The following is a 27186-nucleotide window of genomic DNA, read 5'->3' on the forward strand; positions in this document are numbered from 1 at the left end:
CCCAGTCAGACTCAGAGCTCTTATCTCTGTTCTTCTGAGCTCCCAACCTCTGCATTTTATCAAAAAAATAAGTGACAAAAACCATCAGCAGAGAACAAGGTAAAAATCGTTACGCTGTGTCAGTCTAATGCGGCCTGGATGGCCTGCCCTACTTAAAGCTCTTAAAGCCTTGTGTTGTCTGCAGACAGGCATTGATCATTTCCACTGAAAGGAAATTGGACATCCTGGTTCAAAAAGGATTCTATTTTAACATGAGATTTGCAAATTGGGTTTAGAGGCATCTTGCAGTACAATGCCCAGGTTGACTGACTCAATTTGTTAAGAGAAAAACTATTTTCTGCAACAATGCATGCAACAAACTAATGGAAAGTAGAGCTAGACCGATATACAGTGGCATATCACAGACATATCTGTATTAGCCGATTAGCTGTTGTACAATATGCAGTGAAATGAAAACATTTTTAAAGAACATATAATGCTGACACCGGTGCTTGGGGTGGATTTACAAAGGGTGTCATTATATAGTTCTACAGTATATTTAAATGGTTAGCACTGATTGACTGATACTGAACATGTAGTGCTGATAATTATTTAACAATTGTTTTCTTTATTCTGAATTTTCTGTGTTCAGTTGTAGAATTGGTTGACATTGTAACACATTATATAAATTATGTAAAATCATTTCATTATTCTTTGTTTTGAACAAATTAAAAGAAAAAAAGCAAGTGTGACAACATAAACAAAAAAAGACCGGAATAATGTTAAATATGTTTTAATATAGTTATTTGTTGTTGTTTTTTTAAAAAGGAGCCTTCTCAGCACCTTTGTGTAGTTCCCATTCGGTGCCCAATCCACATAGAAAAGGTACATTTCATTCCAGCTCAAAACGTCACTATATTGGCCGCTATTTTGGTAATCTGTGATTTTTTCCACTCTTAAAAATCTCAAAAATCCCACATTGGTTGGGCTCTAATCCAAAGTGAAGGGAGATCTACAGTTTGCGTACTTACTGGTAAAAAATCAACTGTTTCTAGAACAGCAGGTTGTAACTCACCAACTAAAATTGCAATTAATAATCTACTCATACAGACCTGGACACTTATCTTCTTTTTTGTGCAACAACTTAAACCACCACTTAAGTGCAATCATTTAATCTTACTGCTCATTTCTGTCATATACAGTCATACATATTTTATCTTATACATATTCTCTACATTTAACTTATCTGATTTCATTTTCCGTGAATTTTATTTTTGCCTGTATTCTTACATCTACTTCATATATATTCATTTATTTTTAACATATATTCATTTAAGAGATTATTGTTTGTTTCATACTTTCTGTATTTATTTAGTTAAGAGTTTATGGTTATTTTATACTGTATTTTTGTATACGTCCCTTGTGTTTTTGTAAGCTGCTGGAAACTCAATTTCCTTGCAGGAGTCACCCCAAAGGGATCAATAAAGGGAAATTTATATTTAAGTCTAGACCACCGTCCCCAATAACAAATTGTACCCTAGCTGAGATTTACAGTGGCAGATACTCAAATACGAGTTAATAGGTTTCACTCTGCTCATGCAGCAAGTGAGAAGGCATTATCACAGTGTTACAGTTTATTCCAATTTTCTTGAAAGTATCTATTTGTCTTGAACATGATTACCTGCAGGAAGTCTGTGTCACCCATCCCTAAAGCATAAATGTAATAAGAAAAGCATCTTTTAAATCAATTTTCAATCTGCAGATTTTTAAGCAGGCAGACTAATTCCTATGGCAAAGTAAAGTTGATAAAGGAAATGTTGTTTGCACGAATTGGCAGGAAGTTAATGGGACATACCAAAGGAAAGAAGCACAGGGAATAATATCCTTTTGAATAAATTAATTTCATGTCAAGATAAAGGAGGATGCATGTCACACATTGGGTTTTTCAAATTGTCAATGGGTAATGGCAAGTCAGAATAACTACGTATCAGTGAGCACTTTCTGTCTATTGGATCGCGTTGACAATATATACCGAGAGTTCGATCTACAGTCCCATTCCCAATATTTCAACCTTCACTAGATAAGTGCATTGCTGACCACCTACACAGCAAGGCCTGCCACCCCTCCTCCAACCCAAAGACCCCCAGAGAGCTTCCAACTCAGCGCATGGTTCACTGATCATTCATGCCTTCACAGGCTCAACAGAGAGGCTTTGTTCTTCTACAGGTGGGGGTGGGGACGTAGTCTGCACACCTCAAACCCATCACAGTGAATCTCCATTCCCACAAATCTCGCAATTTATTAGAAGTTTTCAGGGAACACTGTGTGTGTGTGTGTGTGTGTGTGTGTGTGTGTGTGTGTGTGTGTGTGTGTGTGTGTGTGTGTGTGTGTGCGTGTGTGTGTGAGTACGCTTAGTTTTGCGTTTTGTGAGGGCTGGGCTTCAGCTTTCTGGATTTAATTTAGGAGGAACAGGCAGGTAACAACAGGCGGAGAGGCCCGCCCACCTAACTTTACTCAGAGTGATCGGCACACCTACATTCCTGATGCCTGACTGACTGCTGACTGACTTGACACTCCACCAAAGGAATAGGTATCCTTGGTAACATGTCATGTGAGAATACAAATACACTGGGAGATCAACAAAGCTGACCTCAGGACCCATTAAGAGTGTTATGCTAGCATGAGCAATGAAAGATCTGCATTGCTGGTTCAAAGGTGGGCTTAATGAGAATAAATACAGGATATGTGGGACCTGACATTGGCAGAAGTCCTTAAGTTTTCATGGACGGCTGATTAGGCCTTCATGTGAAGGTGTGAAATTGGATCATGAAGCACACACATGGCAAATCACAGCTTTTAAATTCAGATAGTTACAAATATTTGTGTCTCTCTGCCTGGTCTACCAGGCAACTGGACAAACACACTCCACTTTCAGAGTTAACCTTTAAACACAGTGCTTAAGTCGTCTTCTTTTCTCCCCATCATTATAGCATGTAAGCCCTCTTAATTTAGCCTTGCTAGGCTGCCAAATGAATCCCCATTACAGCCTCTAACTGCTTTAACGCTACTGCTTTAAGCCATGTCTCTGTGAGGCCAACAGACCGCATTATCAGTATTCCCATGTCCTGTGTCTGGGTAACACAGAGACAGTACTGGGGGGAGACACCACAGTTGCACCACTGTAAAAAGCCATTAAAATGTGTTCTTATCAGTCACTGGGGATAGAGTTTACTGTATTTACTAACTTATTTACTGAACTGAGCTTACACACAGCCAGTTCACATGTGAGCACTAGAGAAATAAAGTACCCAAAATAGAAATTCCAAAAGGACTCACTGGAACTAGATGTTTTTGAACGCCATCCAAACCCACAATTCCCCATGTGTTTTTCATTTGTCTGTCCTTCTAAAAAAAGTGCACTTCCGTTATTCTTTTTCTTTTTTTTAGCTTTAGCTTTTTGTGCAGTGAAGGCGGGACTCTAAATGGAGAACTGAGCTGAGAAATAAATTCAGCAATCTTGCAGGTCTTACCTTGACCTTTGTGGGAGTCAATGCCTGCGAGAGTCTCTATGGCGACTGGCTGTGACTTATTATTCCTGGCCAGGAGACATTGGCTGGTTTCTTTGTCCTGGGACTGCTGGTTTTCACATTTGCCACTGTATGGCTGCTGTTTCCTCTTGAAACGGTTGGCTATGAGCTGCCATATGCTCAGTTCTTCCTGAACTGGTTTGGAAGACAGTTTTGTTGGACAGAGGGGTACCTCCATTACCTTGACCTTCCCCTTGCTGTGGTACTCAATGTACTGCATTCCCCCGTCCTCAATCTGCTCACTGGAAGTTGGAAGTGTTTTTCCTGTGAGGTACGAGAAAGGCCGTGGAGGCATTGTTGTCTCCTCGGTCGTACTTTTAGTCCGAGAGCACTCCTTTAATTCCCTTTCACCACCTAACATAACTTTGTCCCGGGGCCGAGACTTTCTGATTCGCAGACTGAGGCTCCGTCTTAAAGAGCTCAGTGTATTTTTTGGGGCATCAGATTGACTGGATTTAGGAGAAGATTTTATATCTTTGTCACTTTCCTTCTCCTTGCTCTTATCTTGAGTTGCTTTGCCAAAAAGCCTCCAACGGAAGCCCCCTTTGAGAAAGCTCGCTCCATCGCTGCCTGTGTTGCTGTCTATCTCATCATCAGAGCCCCTTTTTCTTAGCTCCAGTACGGTCATACTAACAGGCCTGGGATTCCAGTTTCTCTGGCGGACCCTTGGGGTCACCTCTGCGGTGACCAAAGGCCGCTGAACCACAATAGGATTTAGGCCATCCACAGCCCTCAACTCAGCCCTCCTACTCCTGTTCTGCAGGTTGTTTTCTAAAATGCCTGCCCTCTTGACGGGGTGCTGGGTCCGGGTCTCCAACAGGACTGGGCCTGCCAGCATGCATACACTCCTTGGCCTCCGCAGCCGCCTTTCCTGTTCAGGTTGAGAATCTCTTTGCTGCTTGACTGAGTCGCCATACATGCTCACCGTTCTCCTACCCAGCGGGGCTTCATCCTGACGCGACCTTCGCAGCACAGCCCGGGGCAGAGAGCTATGTCCTCCAACAGTACCATGTTCCCTAAAGACAAGCCCTTTAGCATGGACAGTGACAGATCGTAATGTGGATTCCTGAATGTGCTGCTCCTGGGTGTCTGTCTGACTGACTGACTCTGCCACGTCTCTGCCTTGTTGTGAGGAGTTACCTGAGTTCTTCGAGGGCTGTTTCAAAAACCTGTCAGCCTTCATTTTTCCCTCCACCTCCTCCAACTCCTCCTCATTCTCCTCCACCACTACCTCCTCTCTTTGCCTCCCAGCTCTACCTTTGCAGCCGAGGGAGGGCCACCTGTCAAGCTCCTGCCGTGCCCTGCCCAGCCTGGGGCTGTTCTCCATTGGCACTACACAGGTTATCTCTCCTCCTGGCTGGCAATCCTCAACCAGGGTGTGGGTGACCCGGCCCATTCCCAGTTCTGACTCCGGCACATCTTCATGTGTTTCGTTCAGGATTACAGAGATGTGGTAAACGGTTTTCGCCTGCTGTTGTTGGCCAATAGCTGTACTCCTCTGGGTCGCATCCACGGTCCCACTGCTAAGGAATAGCATGGCACTTCACTGGAACTGATTCACACATACATTCTCATTCACAAGCTTGTAGCACTTTGCAATGTTCACATACTGCCCGGAGCTGGAGTTGTTAAGATTCAGCTAAATTCCTATGCCAGGCATAATCCTTCACCTTTGACATGGGAAAAAAACTTCAAACAAGTTAGAGCAAAGCCTCGCTGCCACCTGCATCCTCTTGCTCTTTTACTCACACAGACCAACACAGGCATTTAGATGGTAGCTGCTTTCTCCAAACACTTTGTTCTACCTGTCTTGTACAGGCAAATGAACAAAAGAAAAACTGGTTATCCACTGCTTGTTTTGCAAAATGTATTATCTGCAAAAGTTGCATCTTAAAAAAAAAAAAGAATCACCCTTCCTCTTTGGCAAGTTACGAACTGTGAGCAATCCTTGTCGCTGGCGGTGCAGACCAACCCCTTAATCTCTGAGCTCTTGCCATGCAGAGCATGAGGGAGTGTGTCTCTGTTTGAACTTTCAGCTGCCTTCCAACCCCTGGGACACATGGAAAACAAGGAACGGATCCCAGAGGCATTAAACACGCCTTCCTGATTTCTCCGGAGCTGCTAGTAGCCCCCAGAGACATAAACAGACAAAAGTGAACATGAGATTGAGAGAAAACTGAGCTGATTACTCAATGCTGTGATCAACAAAGACTACCATGAATAGACACAGTGTTCTTCTGACCAATGGCAAACACAAAAAAGAGGGGATATGTTCCCATGTTTAGGGGAAGAAGACAGAATAGAGTTTACAAATGTCTTTATCCATATTTTAGTGACAACCATGTATTAAATTAAAGGGTCTACTGTAGCTACACTGTTTAGGTTGTGCACAATTAGGTCATGATATCTTTGAAAGGGAAAAATTTACACAATAAAAAACTCTCACCACAGGACCTAAAAGAACACAAATGCAAACATAACCTAAGTTAGTAACATGAAGTATCTGCACAACTACACACAGCCCACTACAAAGCCCACACACAGTGGGAGAGCTTAAGCTTAATGGACCAAATGGCCTTTACATTTTCCTGCTCCATTTCCTCTTTTTCACATATGTGGTGCTCTATGATGCTTTGGCGATCTGAAATGGGGCCATAACATATAGGGGCCATGTACTCTTTAAAGAGCATCATCTGAGTTAAACCAGATTTTACCTGCTCAACTCTGCAGTTACTCTTTAGTTACAGTGGTTTGGGCTGGAACACTGCCCCTTTGTGGTCAAAATGAGAAAAATGCTGGTAGGAAACAGAAAATTGGAGAATCTCCCCCTTGATTTGTATTGATATCAGTTTAGCTAACATAAATATTGGTTTAATTTGCTTGAACAATGTCTTTGACATCAGATTAACCCTTTTTATATGTGGTTGTTATATATAAACCTCATTTCCAACATCCTATATTACATTTAAATCCTGACAGAGGTGTGTGATCATTTTGGTAGAGAAAAGGGAGCGAGAACAAAACGGCAGCACTGACTGCCCATTCTCAGTGTGTGCCAATAGGAGAAGTTCAGTTTAACCAATAAACTGGAAGTTGCAGTCCTAATGTCAGAGCAACTTTGTACCCAAAGGTGATTTTTACTAGCACTTGATTTCAAAACCTCTTTTTTTCCTAAAGCCCCTGATAGCTGAAATTATCGTTTCTACAACATGTGTGAGTAATTATATTGGAGGTGTTTCGTGGTGCATTTGATTCCTTTTGTGTTCTTATCAGCAGACTGAGCGGTGTTAGAATAAAAACAATTTTAAATACTTAAGGTATTGTTCCAGGAAACCTAGTGCTTTACCTCTCACCATGCACTTTTAACTACAACTATACACATGAACTCTAATGAGAGAGAGAGAGAGAGAGAGAGAGAGAGAGAGAGAGAGAGAGAGAGAGAGAGAGTATTTACTGTTGTATTATTAGAAAAATGTCATGATGCCTCAGGACAAGCTAAGCTGTCAAAGCTCACTGTGCTGGCCTTTACCTGTGTCTCGGAAGCAGGGGTTTGGAATGATATGAGGCTCGTCGTCAAGCAAACACTCCTTTTCGCTCCATTGGATCTGGTGGTGTCGAGTTCGTCTACGACCCCCGAAGCACAGCAACATAGTCTACCTCAAAAGGGACTTTTCCATGACTCACAATGTAACCATTCAAAACAAAACATCCAGGTGCCTGAGAAATCATCCGTCAGTCCAAATTGTTGGTCATTTTTTCTACTTTTACTTTAATCCTCATTGGTTTTTCTTTTGCTTCAGCCATTGCTGTGAAAATCTCTAATTCTCATCTCTTGCAATGTCGCTTTTGTCCCGCATGGCTACAAAAAACAAAAAACAGAATCTCTTTCATCAGCTGCATCATGCTGTGGCCATTAAGTGCCCTAAATGCAGACCTGATAATGTGGTTACCAGCAGAAGCACCAAGTAGTTACTGGACAGTCTGAGGAAGTGGCCCAGAGAGACCATGTGTCACGGTTCACTTGAAGTCGTTTCCTCCCGGTAATTCGTAATGCAGGTGTTGGCATGACAGGGTCCAACATAAGAAACACTGATAGGATTAAAGTTAATCCACTATCCTGTTGTCTCTGTTGCTCTTCTGTCCAGAGGAACCCCGTGCTGTGTTAAATCCCAAGATTTGGAAGTGCTGACTTGTTAACAGAGCTTCTCTTGTATTCCCTCTCTCCTCCTCTGTCCAACAGCTAAATGTTTCTCCCTCTTGTAACCGTATATTTGATGGCAACTGGGAGGGTTTTCAGAAAAACTGGAATAGCATGTTTTGAGGTTCCTGCATTACCCTCCGCCTTCCTAGCGTATTGTGTACAGACATCAGCCTGATTGTGAGCAGATGTCATAATGTGTGCGTTGGCCATGTATCTATTTATCAGTGTGTGTCACTGTTACAAACATGAGCGTACCCTTGTCTTGTCAACATGGCTCTGGCCTGACTTTGCCCTTTAATTCCCTCAGGCTACATTTAACACAAAAGGTTTCAATGGTACCTTTGAACAAGTCTTCTATATCCGATTTGTTTTCTTTATCAGTAAATATCATACATAGAAAGATACTGGTGGGGTTCACATCACTGCGAAACTACATAGTGATTTGTCGCATTTTTCAAAAGCAAAACATTCCTACAAGATATTTCTTGAGCTCACTTTTGAAAGTAGAAAACCTCCCTTGGATGCCTCCATGCTGCCGTCACCTGCTATTGTAAGACTGGACATAGTGAGTGGCTAAATTGGAAGAGTATCATCAATTACCTTCAGGGTTTAAGCAATTTCATGGGTTGTGATACCTGCTAAATACCTATTAGCAGGAAGCAAAGGAAAGAGACTTTTGAGCAGCAGACATGACAGACGGGTAGCACTAGTGTGTGTATATAAGGACACAGACACTCCATGTGACCAGCGCTGGTGTTGTCTAGCATATTGTATGATGCATCCAAGCCTTGAGTAAAGCTTACTAACCCCTCGTCAGTATTAGAACATGAGTCAGCGCGGGGAGGAAGACAGCCAAGCACATATGTACACTCTTTCAAGAAGACAGATTGCTTCCTCTGGCAAACAGGGCACCAGGAACAGTCGATGAGGGCGGCGACCTGATTTAGGATGATCAGCATAAGGCTGGTAGGTGATGGTTAGTCCAATGCTGCCTCATTTTTTTTGTCAGTAAAGGTATTGCTGACCTTATTCACACACATACACAACAACAGCATGATTCGCAGTCACACCTGGAGAGTATTGAGCATTCTCGAGTATCACACAGAGACAAAACCTCAGGCGTTATCTACTTTCTGAAAACCTACATGTGTCATCCGCGTTATTCAGAGGTGTTCAGTAAGCCCTTTGGATGACAAATCAGTGCCAAAGCTTGTGACAGTGACTCATAAGGTTTAATGAGATTTTTTTAAGGGTATTGGAGTTATTAGTTTATATATATATATATATATATCCAATTGTGAACATGTGAATGTTAATGGATGTATTGCACAGGAAGAATAGCAAATTATTCACCGCTGTCAGAAAAAGTCTTTGATTGAAGAGACCTCTGACTGACTTCACTGGACAGAGTCAGAAACAGCGATCGGCATCATCACAGACCAGACACATGTGCTCTGAATTGCTAATCAACCCTGTACAAAATTTTGCCTGAGGCTCCAATCATACCAAATGACTCCTGATACCATCATTTGGATTTTCAATTTCAGCTGCAAGTTGGCAAAAGACAGAAAAATGTTGAAACAGTTTTCAAGTAAAAATACAGGGGGAAAGTAATAAAAAATCCCACGGAGCATTTCTAGATATACTAGACATAGATCTGGCCTTTATGACCCCGAATCAATATTATGTTCATATCTAACATCTGAAAGGCTAAAAAAAAACATGTTTATCTACCACCAGAGCTCTATGCTAACTGCAATTCTGTGTTTATATTATATGCTGAAAGATCATGATTTAAATGTGCTGAATTAGTGTTACTGTTATGTTGCAAGTCACTTTGATTTCAATGCGATGAAAGTGTTTCTTAGGGGACTACTAATTGAAGTATTTGGAGAGGGCTTTAACTCAACATACCAAGAGGACAAAAATGAGGTCAGTCCATGACAAGTATGTCCGCATTACATTTTTCATTGTCTAATAGCATTTGAATTACTTTAAATTCATATGATATATATATATATATATATATATATACAGTGACAGAGCAATGTTAAGCCACATGGCTTATAAGGGACCATCAGCTAACTAACGGTTATGAACTGTGGAGATGCAGCTGTGGGTCGACAAATGTTTTGTTGTTGTTATTTATTCCCCCTTTTTTAATATGAAACTACAAGAAATAGTATAAATGCAGAAACCACCATGTTTTCTATCAGGTATAGCTGAAATCATTCAGTTTAAGTCTTTTTTTTTTTTTAAATCTTTAACTTTAGGAACAAGGGGGGAATAGATTATCACAGTTAATTATAAGTGTGGGCAGTCACAAGGGAGCACTGATGTTTTCCTAGGTGTTACTATTCAGCTCTCTGTGGCACAATTAACACTTAATGTGACAGAAAATAATAATAATTTACAGCTCGATCTATCAAACAGTGAATTCCCTTGAAAGGTCAGAATTATAATCTGATAGAGATTAAACAAACAGAGGAATGGTTGTTAAAACGGAGGTGTTTCTCCTCCAATTTCCAGATTAATGTACAACAGCAGTTAATCCCACATGCCACAATGAGAATTGCTTATAAACGTAATATAAAACTGCAGTTGTGGCGCAGGGATCACATGCAGGAACACATGTAAGCCTACCTGTACGAGCAAAAAACAGCACTGAGGTTGGTTGTGTTTGAAAAACACGCACACGCACACACACACACACTCACACGCACACACACACAAGGTGAAATATGCAATTGATTGCTTCTGATTCCTCCAAACTCAGATGATTAAACAGCACCAGTGATAACACTGTGGCCTACCAATTTTCAAAAAAAGACAACAATGTTCCAGAACCTATTTCAACCCCCCCTCCTGCATCAACACTGAATTAATGTGTGCAAATGAACAAGTCGGGAGAATCATACACAGAGACAGAAGGGCTACAGAAAGCAGGGAAAGTTTATGATAATCATGCTTGCAGTAGTGGTACTGAGCGTGGGTGTAGAGCTTTTTAAAATTCAGCTGCACTAGCGACGAGCATACGTCACCATTGCTCCACTGCAGAGAAAATGATAGGTTCGAGGACATCTGTGGGAGGTTGTGAAAAAATTCCAGACGCTTCTGTCTCTAAAATTCAGGTTTTGAAAGAGCTTATGTGTTTGTATAGTGTGTGTGTGTATGTGTGAGATAAAGACATGTATGAGATTGAATGGGAGACAGACAGTGACAGTGTGTGTATTTGTTGCATAAGCTCAGCTGTAGAAGCAGCTTGAAGTCCCTTTATTAAAATGTCTGATGGCCAAGATGCTCCCGTTATCTCTGGCAGAAAATGATACAACACATAAAGTGCCATAGACCAGTGTGCGTTTGTACCTGCAAATGTGCTGAACATGCATGGGTGGATCTCGAATAGGCGGTAGTCATGACTTTTTTTTGCTTCTTGCAACCACTACCGCCCTGCAGCAGATGAGTTACTATTCGTTTGATGCGTCAGATGAAAAAATTCAAGGTGCAAAAAAAAAAAAAACTGTCGGTGAGGCTTGAAGAACTGGCCCGAGAGAATGGAACAACTCAACACAGAAAAAAAGGTCAGAGTGAATTTCAATAATGTGGAATGGGAAGGGGAAACACGGAGGCACGTACTGGATTGTAGACGATGACAAAACGACCAGTGAGAGAATGTAGGAGGAAGCTGCAGAGAGTTGCACAGTTTTTACTGGCAGGTTTGTGTGGGCTGGTGGATCCCAGTCCTCCTCCTCCTCTACACATTTGCAAACCCCCGCTTACTTCTGGTGTTCATCCTTTGAAATTTGCCTTCAAAACTCGCTTTTATGCAATAGCATGGGTATTTCATTCTGCAATCTTTATTATAATGTAGGAGTTGTAATATCAGTATTGGTTTAAGTAATGTAGTGCAGTGAGCAGGGATTAGATGTGCTTGATTTTAGCAAATCAATTCACTGACAACAATGAACAATGACAGCTATAATGTGCAACAATTTGTCGAAATTGCTGTGAAGCACCCGACCATTCCTTTTTCCACCAAAACGAATGTGTATATGCAGGTTTTTTAAAAGATTTGACGAGAGATGGAACGGTATGAAAATTTCATATCACAATTATACTGACCAACATAATCACAGTAATCTGTACTATTATTATATTATATCATTATACAATATTGTTAAAATGTGTTCAAAGGGGCGGCTGGTGGCTGAGTGATTAGAGCAACCGCCCCACGTAAAGAGGCTGAAGGTCCTCGAGGCAGCGGCCCCGGGTTTGACTCTGACCTGTGGCCCTTTGCTGCATGTCTCCCCCTCTCTCTCACACCATTTCCTGTCTGTCCTATATAATAAAGGCTTCGGGAACACTGCCAAAAAAATAATCGAAAGTGTTCAAAAAGTGCACCAATTTTTTATTTTTGTAAGTATTTTTGTTTGCAACAGCATTAAAATAATAATAATAATAATAATAATAATAATGATAATAACAATAATTATAATAATAATAACGGTCTTTCACAGACAGGGTGACCATCTTCGATTAAGTTTTCCTCAGCAAAATACGACCGCAGATCAGATCTAGAATGTCTAAGAAGGTTGAAAAATCCCGGCCTTCCGTCATGTTTTCAATGACACAAAACCATAGACTGTATAAAAAGAGGGTGTAGCCTCTAGGTCGAGGTCCGTTCTCTCAACTTGATCCAATTGTACTCGCCTATGGGAGTCATCATCCACCTCATTTCCTCTTACCAAAAAAGGGCATTGATGTTACTTTGGGGGGAGGGAGATACGTCCATCTGGCTGACGTATAACTCCCGGGGGAAATGAGGGCAAGTGGCTAGCTTTCACTCAAGATGCCGCGCCCCTAATTGTTCATAAACTTCCACCTCCAATCAAAACTAGCCTGGTACAATAAAAAATTCACCCCCCTCAGTGATCCTAAACATACGGACTAGAATGTCTTTTGTACCAGGCCTTAAACAGGTTTAATTATGCTGTAAAACCGCCTGTTTAACATGGGGGTCAATGAGAAACTGCTCTATTATGAAGCTTGCCCCTAGTGGCCACTCGGCGAACTGCAATTTTCGGCACTACTCTAAAGGATCAACCAGGAAATCGCTGCAGTTTGGGGTTTGCACAAAACAAACCCACGGCGTGTGCTGTGTGCTGCCTTCTGCGTGCTGCGTGCTGCCTGCTAACTGTTGCGTCTGCGTCTTTGAGACCGTTGCCAACTGTTTCATTATAATTATATTTTAAAATGGTAATACTAACCATCTGGAATTTTACCGTGGTTTATCATTACACCAGTTTCTGTTTTCATCCCTTCTGTGCCAGAAAAATAGGATAAGTAAATAGTAGAAAGCAGCATGAAGGCCAGTGAAAATTTTACGGTGGTTACTTATTCAATCTCTCTTTCAGACTCATTGCAGGCCTAATTTGGAAAGATGTTCAAGCGCTGTTTGGCCGGAGGCGTATAGAATTTGTGGCTGAAGTTACTGAAGTTACTGCGCACTTGAAACAGTGGCAAAAATGAATGTCAACCTGGCTGTTATGTTTCCATCTCTGCTGATCGGAGCTGGAGTCGACAAATACCTGTGACTACTGCAGAGTCATCTGCCTGGGAATTGATGTTGATTGTAATATTTCCTACTTAAAATAAAAGCCAGATGTTAGTGGGTGTTTTTTTTCTCCACCAGTGGTGAAGGGGCTTAAGGGAGATCAGAGGTAGAGGTAGAACAGTGTGTGAGACCCAATTTAAACGAAAGAAATCTTCAAGTGATCATGCTACACGGATCATCTTCTTCTTCCAATTTCCTCCTTGTAACAGCCACATGTAATCTGCCATGCACCATCTGGACTTCATCTGCAGCATTGTATCTCACCACCATCCTTTTGTAACAATACTGTAGTTGTTCAAATAAATGGAACTGCCAATCAAAACACAGCCCCAAACTTATGGCCTGTTGTTATGGCACTGTAAAGTTTCTTAAACTATTATAACAACTTTACTTTAGTAAAGATTTTTTATTCTCTTCACTGGGTAGTAATGATGCTCTGGAGATGCTAGAAATGACATCAACCATTCTTTCTGTGGTTTACATGCAAAGCAACACATCTACAGTATAAAATACAATTATGTTCAGTATTCTCCTTTTCACTCCTTTCAAGGTTTTTCTTTCTGTGCTGTTCAAAAAAGAGGGCCAAGAATAGCGACACATTTGGGCACAAGCTCCCATGTAATTTCCCACGCCTTTTGTCTCCGTTCCTGTGCCGCCCATGCATGCTGAGACAATAAGCTGAGAGCTTCGTTATGAAGCTGACAACACCATTTTACAAAGAACTCAGGAGGAAGACCATCTTTCCTACAGATGCCCCCCCCCCACCAGTGCTATTAACATGCAGATCTATGCAGCAGCTGCTGACTGATCTACTGTAAGACAGGAGTCTTTATTTGTTTCTTGATTCGTTTCTGTAGAGGCAATTACAAATCATAACCCTCAGGTTTATAAACTAAAAATTATTTGAAAAGATTCTGTGTTCTTCCCTTGATACAGGTCCATTTGCAAAATGTAAACATCTAAGTAATTGGTATTCAACAGATAAGGACTTCAGGATAGTGATTGTGTGTGTGTGTGTGTGTGTGTGTGTGTGTGTGTGTGTGTGTGTGTATGTGTGTGTGTGTGTGTGTGTGTGTGTGGTGTCATGACAAAATGTATTCCTGGAGACACCTACTCTAGTTTTAACTACAGAACCACAGAGGCTGTTTTGAGTATGTTGCCAGGTGTTTATATATCTGTGGCCAGAATTTGTCATCACGAGATGACAACAAGATACAGTCACAAAATGATTCAGGTGGGAAGGGGCCTTGACCCCCACGTTATACCCCTGGGCCGATAACCAGGGCAAGGGCACCAGACGTAGGGATGTGAGAAGTCACTTTCTTTCCCTAGAAAGATTTGATCTGATGTGATCCTATTGCAAGACAGTCTCTTATTTTTGTCATGTTAATTTAACTAGAATATCTGTGACTGATGAAAATCTAAAAATCCTCATCTTGTGAAATAGCTCTGGGAGATTTAGTTTCACAGGCGTTTGACAATTAAGCCACACTCCAGTTCAAGTAAAAAGGCACTCAGTATGACGGGCACCATGGTTACTCGGTTAACAATTACCATGGTTCATCAAGAGACAAAAGGGAAGAGACAGTGATGTAAACACAAAAATCGAATTAGAATATCTAAATATCAAAAACACCGAATTGGCGATAGAGATTCCCTCCCTGTGGCTTGCATAGTCCTCGGATAGTGGGGCTTCAGCATGAAATTGAATAACTTTGAAATCGTTTACAGTAACCGCTGTGAACCTCCATCAGAAATGATATGCCATCAGTATTCTGGATGGGAACATGTCCTCAGTCAGACAGCCAGACACGGAGGCTTAGTTCCAGCTCAGTCGTTGTCTACTGTGTCTGAATGACACAGACGTTAAGGGCCAGAGAGGCCAGCGCAAACATCTGTATCCTAATTGGTAAGTTTCATGACAGCTCTATTTGTCAGAGTCAGTATGGAGCAGTTACATTACACGCTCTTCATGACATTTTTAGGTGCCCTTAACATAATGACACATCATCATCCTGTCCCTGCCAGGTACATCAGGGGATTGGTACATCATTGTTTCAGTCCAGTAAGATGTGAGCACGAGCAGCAGGACGAGGTGAACCAGGAAACCTGAATGTGATTTAACTAGACGAGGAGACACTGAGTGATGGTGTCCGACCAGTATTTCCTGCAATTTGGTTTTTGAGAAATGATGCCTGCCTGAGGGCTTTCGTTATAATGTCAACGAAGTCTGATAATGGCAGCGCTGAGATAGACTACAGCAAACAACACCACACCCAACACTATAGCAATAACATTCTCACAAACACGGCAGTCATTTGAGCTCATTATCATAACCATTGTATCATTTTTCCTTTTTTGTCATCTTTACCATTAAATGCGGGGATATCAAAACTGCTGATCAGAAGATCAGACTTCTCCGCAGGGCACCACAGTGTGCTGAATATGCAGTTTCTGCGACTCCATCCGAGATTTTACTGCAGAGTCTCTGTCAGGTTTTGACACTGCCGACAGAAGGATTTAAAAAAATTACACAGGACTATTGGTTATCAGATCCTACCTCAAAAAAACAGCACCTTTATAATCACACAAAGTAGACAAAAACTGTATAAACAGATTTTTCTTGGTTTGAGGACACATGAGTGGCAAACAGCTGACATATCATGTGAAGAGATAAGTGCTGCATATTCAACCTGGAGGGGGAAAAGGGGAACAAAATAAAATGCCGTTGGAATTCAAATCATCTGATATCCATCTAAACACGCGCTCTTTTTCTCGAGAAACATCACAAGAGATCAAATAAACTTACATCCTGCCTGGAGATGATCGAATTCTTCCAAATGCTGATAAGCAATCTTTATTAGACACGGGGAAGTGTCTGAATCTAGTCAGTTTAATGGAGGAACATATCTACTGTACTAAAGAGATTTATTTAATAAACTTCTGCAGCTCTGTGGAGAGAGTCCAAGCAGGCAGCTGCACTTGAAGGCTCCGACACACCAGGCTGACAGTAGGCCACTGGTCAATGTTGGGCCATCGGTGATGTCTTTCCCCAAGTTTTTGCGGTGGTTCAGCCCCTCGTAGAGAAATCACTCTGATTGGTAGTTAAGCTTAAGTGAGTAAAATAAACAAACGACTAATGTCAGGAGGGTGTGAGATCAACAACAACAAATTAAATATTTGTTTTTGTTCACTAAGTGCATGGTGAAAAGACTGAATCACCATGATGTTGCACTAACAACAATAACTTCCACGTAGACAACTGGCAGATGATTTACATTGTGGATATACGTGAAATCAGCAAACTTGATGATTACCATAATCAACAATTGTAATTGTTGTAAGCCTGATAGTAACGTAGGCTATAACGATGAAAAGTTAAACATGGTGGTCCAGATGACCTATCTGACTTTTCTGCTTTGCTTATTTTATTCGCTGGGTTGTGTTGTTAAGGTGCTAACTAGCGTCTTGAAACCGTCCCGTCAGTCTTCCAGTTCCCCTTTATAAATGACGTGTATAGACTACCGCCACCTGCTGGTATGAAGAGTTATTTCCTCTAAGGCAGGTACGGAATGTGCAAGTTGGCCGTTGGTTGTAGTCTTTGCATTGTGTTGTGTTGTGTTGTGTCGTGCAGACAGAAATGTCCTATTATGTGCATCAGGCAGAACATTACTGGTGTCAGGTTTAGACTCCGATCAGACAGAGGGTTTTGCAGTTTCTTCTCTTTTTAAATTCTTGCTAGGCAACCACCGAATCCCCCCTCCTCAGCCTTACCATTATTTCACTGAGTAAGTCACAAATTGAAAATAACACGAGGCGCTCAGCAACGCATAAGCGGCGAACAAAACGATTCACTCTTATTGAAAACAATTACAAAAGTCCGCTCTAGGCTGCTAAAACACGCTCCATCTGATCGGGGCCTTAGGCTGCAATACTTTCAGTAACTGAGCTATGTATACTGACTGAGTAATATGCAGATTTCAACCTGAAACAAATCATTGGCAGCAAAGAAAACAATATCTAAATTGCAAAAAAAAGGGCAATAAGGCTAACAAGGCCTCTTGAATGCACTTAATAGCAAATCTGCATCTTCTATGCAGGGCATGAATAGTGGATATTATTATTCAGCATCATCACTTCAGATTTGAAGTGTCATAACCTCCTACACCTTTAATCCATGCTAACTTTTCAGCAATTGATTTTCTCCCCATGGCACTGAGGTTGGTTGTGGTTGACACACACACACACACACACACACACACACACACACACACACACACACACACACACACACACACACACACACACACACACACACACACACACACACACACACACACACACACACACACACACACACACACACACACACACACACACACACACACACACACACACACACACTCTCTCTCTCTCTCTTCCCTTGTGTAATCCAAAGTGACATAAGCAGCCTAATGAGCTGAGCATTTCGCTACAGGAAAACAATCCTTTGCAGCAGAAAAGACACAAGAACGTGATCTCCTCCAGGTTCTCCTCCTCCTCCTCCTCCTCCTCCCTCCTGCGTCTCTTCATCTTTAACTCGATCCTAGCCGCCCACAAGCCTCCACCCTCCCAGTGCTCGCAGAACACTGCATCAGCAGCATCCCCAGGAGAAGGGAGACCGATTCTTTAACTAGACCCTTACGAATAACTGCTACTTCAAAAACTGCCAAGATGCACCAGACTCATCTGCTCCCACAGCTTCTGGGAAGATGTGATTCTATAATATGATTCTCTGTTATGTAACCCGGCGTGATAAATAACTGCAGACACTCTTAGATTAATGAAATTCAGGGGAAGCCCCCCCACACTGCCTGATCTACAGTAGTAGGAGAAGATGACGGTTCTGCTATTTTTACTCAGGCTTCTCCATAGGTACTGAGTTTCTGAGGTTACATGACTGCCCACCCCTCAGAGAAGCACAGTGCTGCAGTGCACTATTTCTGGGCTCCAGGAAGAGACAGGTGTGAGCGCTTGTGGGGGGGGGGGGATGCCTGCTGAAAGGTGCTACAGCACTTCACTGCTTCGACGCTGATGGTGGAAAGATACCACATAGTGCAAAAAATAACTGAGATCCCAACCTTCCCCGTTTAACCTTGAGTATGACGAAGGCAGATTAAAGAGGTGAAAGGAAAGGTCGTTGTACGGGCTACAAAAAAGGTAAATGCTCATGTAGCTTGTTGTCATTTCTGACCGCTCTTTGTCTGGATTGAGTCTGAACCGATTGCATGGCCACTGCTGCAGCATGCCAATGAGATCAGCACAGCAGCAGTGCCAGTTTTACGCCTCATCATAGTGACAGCTGCAGGATGGCCAGCATTATGTCGACATCAGTCTCCCTTTCTCATAACACAAGCCTCGTCTATATAGTGAAAGACTGGACTGCTGCATTCAAGAGGGGTTATAAAGAACTTTATGAATGGCAGTAAAAAAAGGCCAGATAGTAGAGACAGTGTCTCAGTTAGCTTTATGATGATGGCTTTAAAACGGCATCTTTGGTGTATTTTTCTGAACAACATTATTTGATATCTCAGCTATTTGTTGTCTGAATGCCAACTTAGTGCGTAGCATGTCAAGCAGAAAAGAAAATTGGACACGCAGTGCGCTTGTGTTATGTTTTAGGGCAGTGGTCGCTGACCTTTTTAAGCTAATGAGCCCTTAACAAGGAAGCAATATCTACTTGTAAACCCATGTTGTGACCAGTTTAGCAGAATAATGATTTCTTACCTTTAAGAGGCCTGGAGAGGTACAATTATTCAGTAAATCCCAAGAAAAAGGTAAAGATTAGAAGAAAGTCTGACCTCAGGTTTGAATCCCCAGTTTCATGGCATGAAAAACAAAACAAACAAAACAAAACAAAAAAAACTTCAATGTATCATTATAAATAATCTCAAAATGTCATTGCACAAAGGCCAGGGTGTATAAATAGATTATGTGACCAAATAAAAAATATTTAAATGTCAATTGTCTGTTACACTATGAAAACAGGAAACAAAAAGGAAAACTGAATGGGCTCCACTGAAATGATCACATGAAGAGGCTAAAACGGGATTTCCCAAAGACCATGAAACAAACGTATCCATATCGTTTAATGTTATTCCTGTGTTGGTATGCAGTCAGAAGCACTATCTACTACCATAATGCAGTGGGAGCCATTTAGCAAACAGATGATTAATGTCAGCGAATGCTAATAAAACTGCTCACGTTTAAATTGAAAACAAGCCGAAGCAAGATCTTTCTAAACCATTAAAGTAAGTAAAGAAGAAGAATGATACCGTCTTTCCATTAGACTAGATTAGATTAGAATCTTATTTCATTAATCGCAATCCACCATCTGAACATCTACACGTGTGTATTCTGGTGACATCACTGCTTTTAATCTTTAATCAGATGATAATATCGCACCTGATTTGTGTTTAAATACAAAGTCTGTCGAGGCTACTGTCAAAATAAGTGACTATTTAAGGATCATCATGTTAACCTGAGACAGGTGAACATATCAAATCAAAATTGATTTTATGCCACTGCATAAATTAAAGCTCAAAGCTCTCAAACAGCCAAAATTGAATTCACTCCTTAGTGAAGTGGAATGGAATGGAAATACTCTTTTACAGTCCACCGCAGTTGAAAATAAAAGTTATTCGATTCAAGGATTTATAGGCAGGTATAACAACTACATTGTGATGACTTATCGTAAATGAATACCCGGTGGGATAAGTGTGCGAAAGAAGCAACAACAAAGGAAATATTTAGAGGAAACAAGTGATTGAGTGTATATACAGTAGTGTCAATCTTGATGGTAATTTCCTGCTACTCAGATGGCAAATTAACTTCCTGTATAAACTCTGTAAGGAGGTAAATGCATGTTTGCTTGTGAAATACTTGACAGATAAGCGGCTGCTCTCTGGGATTCGGTCTGATTTGCGGTGGCTTTGACTTTCGCAGACTTGGCTTTGAAAGCTCACACTGAAAAAGTCATGACACATACGCATTAGGTATGAAACAAACACCATAGAGAATGCATAACTAACTCTGAGGCCATGTTTGCCTGGATCCTGCGGAGCACTGACCGTGAATAAGCTCTCTTGACTATTCTAATGCTTATTCCAATAATATAAATATGTGGGAGAGGTATGCTAATTATCCTCTTCTTCACATGTGAATAGCTGCCTGGTCTGCCGTAAACCTGTTCATGTCTCCATATCTCCTAATAGTCCAGCCATGACTCATGCTGCAATAAAGCCAAGGCCTAAAGAAACATGTTTCTATCTATCTATCAACGCATTCATAGCTACTCACTCTAGAGTAATGTCACCAGACCTACTTTATGGCTTATGAACAGACTTGAACGCTTAGATTTGGTTTCCATCTACTGTTGTTTTAATTGGTTTGTGTGGCTATTGTGCTTTCCCGTTTCTCAATGAGCATCTGTGTCATCAAATATTGGCCCCTTTCACACATGCACTGCAAATCGGAAATGTTGTCTAGTTTACCTTGCCATCCCCCTACTATAAAGGCTGTGTACTCTCTGATTGAGCCCATGTGTGAATACTAAAGTGGCTCATTGCGCAGAGTATTCACAACGAGCGACAGGATGTGTCGATGACGTTTCTATTTTGCGGCTTGTGAAACTGGAAGAAAACAAAAACCCGAATTAATCGGACAGACTCGAGAAACGGCAAGAGACTCGGTTGTTTATGACCAAACTAAGCTCTGTCTCGCTTCTGCACGCTCTGCCCGGGCACCGCCGCTCGTCTAAATTAAATGCAGTATTTCCAGTGAGAACAACCGACACAGAAAATCTCTTTAGTGCAACGGCGAAGATTTCCTTTCAAGATTTCAACACATATTAAGCTGGGTCTCCGTGTCAAGCCCAAATTATAAGTGTCGAACAGCTAAATTTCCTAAATTGAGGTGGATCTTTTGTGCACCTGTTTACGTTGGAAATGTCTATTTATGTAAAGGAAATCATCAGAACAATTCAAAATCTCGAAGCAACCTATTCTGACTTCACTCTCAAAATATTGCAATCTTTTTATTATTATATTATGACTTAATTTTCAAGATCCGATTATTAATATTTTATCTAACAGTGGCCTCAATACTCTGTCATAGTTGACGGACTAGAATTCAGCCTTTTAGTCAGTATTCTCAGTCTAATTTGTGGCTTTTGGCGTGTTTATATCATCTATAGTTGCTTTTGCGGTTGTATATGGCCCCTTACTTTACCAGAGGCATTGCTGTGGTTGTGGTTCTTTAAAATAGAAGTCCTTTGCTACTTTCCTGTTTTTATTGGGGTGGACAAATGCACATGCTCTACATATTAAAGGGGATATGTCACCTGTGTCGCACCCCTGAATCGACACCAATGGTTAGGTGCTATATGTGTGAAAGGGAAACTCCTGACTATGTCCAGAGTTCATATGAGATAACAGCTATACAGTAGCTTGAGGCAAAGTTACACTGCAACGCTTAAAGGCTAAGACTTCCTTAGTGATTATAGACTTGTCTTTCCAGCAAATGTGACAGAAATAACACCACCGCAGAGAAAAAGTCAATGTGAGAAAATGAAATCTTCAATTAAATATACAGGTCACTTGGCGACAGTGCCTCACCTGTTCCGGTCCACTCAACTGAAGCCACAAAATAAATGAGAAATATAGTCAGTCAAGTGATAAGGACAGAGCATAATTCTGGCCCACTGGCCTTTTTCATATACACCAAATAGGCTTTCAGATCCACCGATAATAACAAAAACATAATCGCATCTGTCCACAGCCCCTGGAGAAGGGAAAGCTGCAGAGAGTAAACAAATAGCTAATCTGACTTTAGCCAACAACTGAGCACTGCTGACACAATAAACGGAGGAGATTCATCTAAATCCCAACATAAGCTCTGCCCACGTACTGCATAGAGACGGGCACAACACAACAGACACCCTCTATTTCTGCACCCCCGGTGCTCACGGGTAATACCATTTGCTGCAGCGACTCTGTTGTAGTCTCACTTCAATTTGATGAGGTGTACTTGCTTTATTCCTTTGTCAGCTGAAATGTATAAACAGAGTTTCACATCAGAGGTCAAACCTCTCCTGGTGTGTGTGTGCAGTGGCAGAGCATCACCACATCGGGTCACTGTTGCTATAGGAAAATTATAAAATGCATTTAAGTTGGGAATCATCAAATAATTTGCTGCTATATGCCTCTTTAACTGCTTGCACTGAAAAGTAAATGTAGAAAATTTCAAAGAGGAACAGATAATACAGACATGTTTTACACGCATATTTGGAGGGAAACCATTGCTCAAAAATTCTGTGTAAACAGAATTTGGAAAATTAGTTCAAATACATTTTACTTTTATGTGTAGGTATTTTAACTTCCAATAAAAAAAAACATACATTTTAAATGTTTGCAATAGCAACACAAGAGTAAAATCTGCCAGCTTGTGCTCACTGTGGACAATCCACCACCAGTGTGCACAGAGAGGTTGGAAGACGGATATTACATAAGAGGCTCATCAGTGGGGTAGTGGCCCACGCACTCTGCATCCTCAGTGGAATCTTTCACTGTTGATCAGCCTCTCACTCAATGTAAAAACAAAATGGCTGAGGTGACTGGCTGAGGGGGGGAAATGCATCAGAGAGGCTGCAAATGTATGTGAATAATTAAGAAATAAAAAAGATACTACTCCGTGCAAATGAACAAGGGGGCGACATCCTCATACGTTCAATATGCTGATTACTTACTGGATAATAATCATCTTTCATGCATTGCTTTAATTGCATTAACAAATGTACCTATGGAAATTGTTGTTGTTTCTATGGTTTTTGCTGCTATTTTTAGGCCTTTATATAGTTATTCGTGTAAATTTGCTACACAAACTGTAAACAGACAGCAGAGTGTGGTCAGTTGGGTCTTTGCTGTGGTTACAGTGAACACTAATGTAAAAACCACACAATCCTTGACCTTTAATACTGCTTTTTTTCTATACAGTAGTCTTTGCAGGATTTAGAGCCTATTGCACCTGCAAGTGTCAGTGAAGGAAAGAGTAAACTGGACTGTTGTGGAGATCATTTTGTTTACATGCTAAATTCCTCTGCATGCCATGGCAGGTTAATATTCTAAGCATAGAGACATTATTTCAAGAGTAATGTAAGCAGTTAATCTGTTGATTTTTTATTTTTTTTAATTTAGTTATCTTTTCAAGTAAATATGCAAAACACTCTTTACAACTTCTCAAATGTGATGTTTTGATGCATTTCTTTGTCGTATCTCAATATTTGAGGCCATTTCTACACCTCAACTGTAGAGATCTTAGTTGACAAAGACCAAAATGAGGGGCAGCTTCTTTTTTTACATCCACAAAAGACAGTAATGTAAAAATCAACAGCAGCCACAGTAAGGACAAATCCTCTTCCACCAGGTGGTCCCTGATTGTGATGTTTTCACAAACCGCTGTCGGCTTCCAGCTGTGACAGGCCACAAAGGCAGAGGTGGGTGCACTCCCAACGTGTCACGTTGTTATCACCCTCCTCATTTCCCAGCAGATGGACGAGGGTCAACACCACTGTGATCATCAGCATTAAGCCCCCGTGCAGCATGTGCTTTGTGCCAATCGCCTGCCTTCGCTCTCACCAGCCCACAAACCCATGTTGATTCCACGCCCACTTGCCCCTCCATCGCACAGGCAACCAGTTGCCTAGGCAACCTCAAAGCCCTCGTGTCTGTTTGTGTCAAATTTGGCATTTTCTTGCACAAAAGTACATTTTTCATTCATTCATTCATCCATTCATTCATGAATCTATTTCCACATCTGCCTGTCAAACCCAAACCTCATGCTCAAACTACAGTTTCCAAATATAGGAGTCTCACTTATATAACAGGAGCGGGATTTAAGAACACTGTCCTGTTGTGCAACTTGTTAACTAACGCTGATAAATACACAAAAATCAAGCATCTACAGCACTTTCGCATAAGCGTACACATTTGATAAGTGAGGCTTTGCGACTAGTGTTAATGAAATTCTGCCAGTAATAACACTGCCAGAATTTCATTAGAAAGTACCTGCAGACACATCAATTCTAAACTGAGCTGTTGCTGCATTATCTTAATTTGATTTTTGGAAGTATTTTATGAAACCATTTACATATTAATCCAGTCCACAGTGATTTTACATAGTCACCCATCACCCAGCAAGCGATGGTAGTCTCGACTCCACGGGCAGTTTGATTTAGGACTGGGCTATATGGCCGAAATCTTCTATCCCGATATAGGTAATTTCATATCTCAATGACGATATACATCATGATAGAGCATGTTTTCTGCTAATTCAATAAACACATGGTCTATATGAAATAACCACATGATAAAGCCTATGTTTGTATGCTACTGTGTGAGTTTAATACATAACAAATAAAAAAGATTGAGTATTTTCTCATTTCATTAAGAACTTAAAGCCGTAATCCGTAAGATTTGAAATACCTTGTTTCTAGCAGCCTCTTTAACTCACTCTTTTATAGATAGTAACTTAACAGATAATTAACTACATGAACATCTTTAAGGGTGATATCTATCTTTAAGTGTAAAATTATTTCACTTAAGATTTTGGGTAGCATTTTAGTTATTTTGTGCTTGTGTATCACAACATCTTGATATATGATTTTACATCGAAATATCACCCCAGTCCTAGTTTGACTGCTGTGCAGCCATGCGACCACCCAACGCTACATCCTCCTTCTATCAGAAAAAAAACAAGTTAGGAAATTGGAAAAATGTCCATCTGCTGTGTGGTGTCAGAGAGAAGAAGACACAAAAAAAACAGAAAGAGAGAGAAACAGATTAACAAGTTAAAGAATAACATAATAACAGAAAAACAAACATTCAGTTCAACTCAGCTGCTGTTGCATTCATCAATGTCAACGCTCTGTCAAGGGGGGCGTGACACACACAGGCAAACTCACTATGAAGCATGCACACACACACACACACTCACGCACACACACACACGGCTGGAGGCTGATGTGCTCATCAGTGTCACTGTTGCCGAGCCCCTCACTACAAAAATCACAGTAGGGGCGCAGACGATGGAAGGAAGATGATGCTTACATAAAGACAACAAAAGGTTTGTGTGATGCAAACACCCCCTGGCATGAACACAGACCAAAAAATACAGCATTATAGAGAAGAAATCCGGGAAGAAAATCCAAATTACTGTCAAACTGAAGATAGGTATAAAAAAATCTGCATCAATGGAAGACTTTGACTTAATCAACCTTTTCTAAGAGTGGGAGTCTTACACACAAACACCACAAAATGGAGGTGCAACAAATATAAGCTCAAAAATTACACAATCAACAGCTATAACAAACAAGCAAACACTTTTATCAAGACCGGCTCAGTGTTTCAATGGGTGTTGTATTTCTTAATTCCTCATTTCTAGTCTACATACAACAGAGCACTGCTGTCATGCTCTGTACAGTCGCCCACGTTCACCCTTGCGGAGTGTGAGAGAAAGGAAAGAGGCGGGGAGGGGGGAGAGTGGGAGGGAGGTAGAAGAGAAAACCTTGCTTTCACAGTAAGACCAATGATACATTATGGGAGGACAAACCATATTGCTCCATGCTGCTTTTCTTACAAGCCACTACGTGACCAAACAATACACACACAAATTGTACAAACCCAAGGTGGCATGCCAGGCCTTGATTACTATAGCCCTGGTTACATGGCTGAACAGAGCCAGGGGGAAGTGCAATCTAAATCTACACAACAACAAGAAGTGTTGTTTATGTTTTCCATATAATGGGAAAATGTTTACTCTTCCTAAACTTCAGCATTTCCTAGTAAATTAATTTGAATGAAAAAACTCATTTTTGTTTGAGAAGCCAATTCTTCTACTGTTTATCCCTCAGGTCAGCACAAATTTGATTTTAATGTAGGAAATTAGCAAAACTCCTGCTTCTTTGTTTTACTAACACATGAATCCTCCTCTTAAAAAAAACAGACAGTTCTGCTTTTCTGTCTAGACAAGATTCAAATTCAAACCGTGAATACTGCAGCATAAGTATGAAAGCTGTGTTTCTGAACACACAGCTTTCATAATTAGAGAGCAGAAAAAAAGAAAACAGTCCTGTTATGTAAGACCAACAAATTTCCATCCTAAAACCTCCTGTAAGATCTTGAAATGGTATGACAAGCCCCATAACACCGTAGTTACCATTGAGGGTACTGGGGTCATGCCCTCTGAAGGTTTTTACAAATTTGGGAAAAGTCTCTGCAATAACAAACTTACACAAGTGGAGTATTTTATTAGCTGATTTGCTATTTTTTAAATACATTTTTTTAATATGTTTAAATTTAACTACTTGTGAGCCACTACAATAATACATAACTATGCGCTAAGCATGGAAAGAGCTTTGAACTGCCATTTAGACCATCAAATTGGGAAATTAAATGTACATAAACAGTATTTAACAAAAAAGATGAGCAGCATTGTAACATGTAACAGTTGATTACATTACTACAACATTAAAAATCCATCTAATTAGGTCAAATTCAGGGACCTTTTATACCAGTGTAACAGAAATGGAAATCATGTTGGACTTGACTTATCTGTGTTACTATCTGAAGATCCCTCATGACCCATATTACCGCGGGGGGAGGGAATCTATCAGCGGCCGTTTATCAGTGAGGATGAGCTCCTCCCCTGAGATGAGACACATGGCTCATATTCAAGGCCACTCGTTTGTGAGTACAAACTCTGGCAGGCCC

The 27186-nt window shown here is 41.0% G+C and overlaps 1 protein-coding gene across 3 annotated transcripts in view; it reads right to left on the reverse strand.

Moving 5' to 3' along the window:
* Window positions 1-27186, reverse strand: part of agap3 (ArfGAP with GTPase domain, ankyrin repeat and PH domain 3) — a gene marked incomplete at its 3' end in the record, with an annotated part of 126518 nt that overhangs the window by 73055 nt on the left and 26277 nt on the right. The window contains exon 1 of one of the 3 annotated variants that reach the window (XM_083928301.1): window positions 3510-5376. The exons of the other annotated variants lie outside the window; for them this stretch is intronic. Coding sequence (XP_083784427.1) covers window positions 3510-5103 — 1594 coding nt within the window. The 5' untranslated portion in view covers window positions 5104-5376. Of the gene's footprint in view, window positions 1-3509; window positions 5377-27186 lie in introns of those variants that run through there. 3 annotated transcript variants of the gene reach the window in all.

Source organism: Echiichthys vipera, assembly GCF_963691815.1.
Source record: "Echiichthys vipera genome assembly, chromosome: 15".
In the NCBI taxonomy this organism is placed as follows: domain Eukaryota; kingdom Metazoa; phylum Chordata; class Actinopteri; order Perciformes; family Trachinidae; genus Echiichthys; species Echiichthys vipera.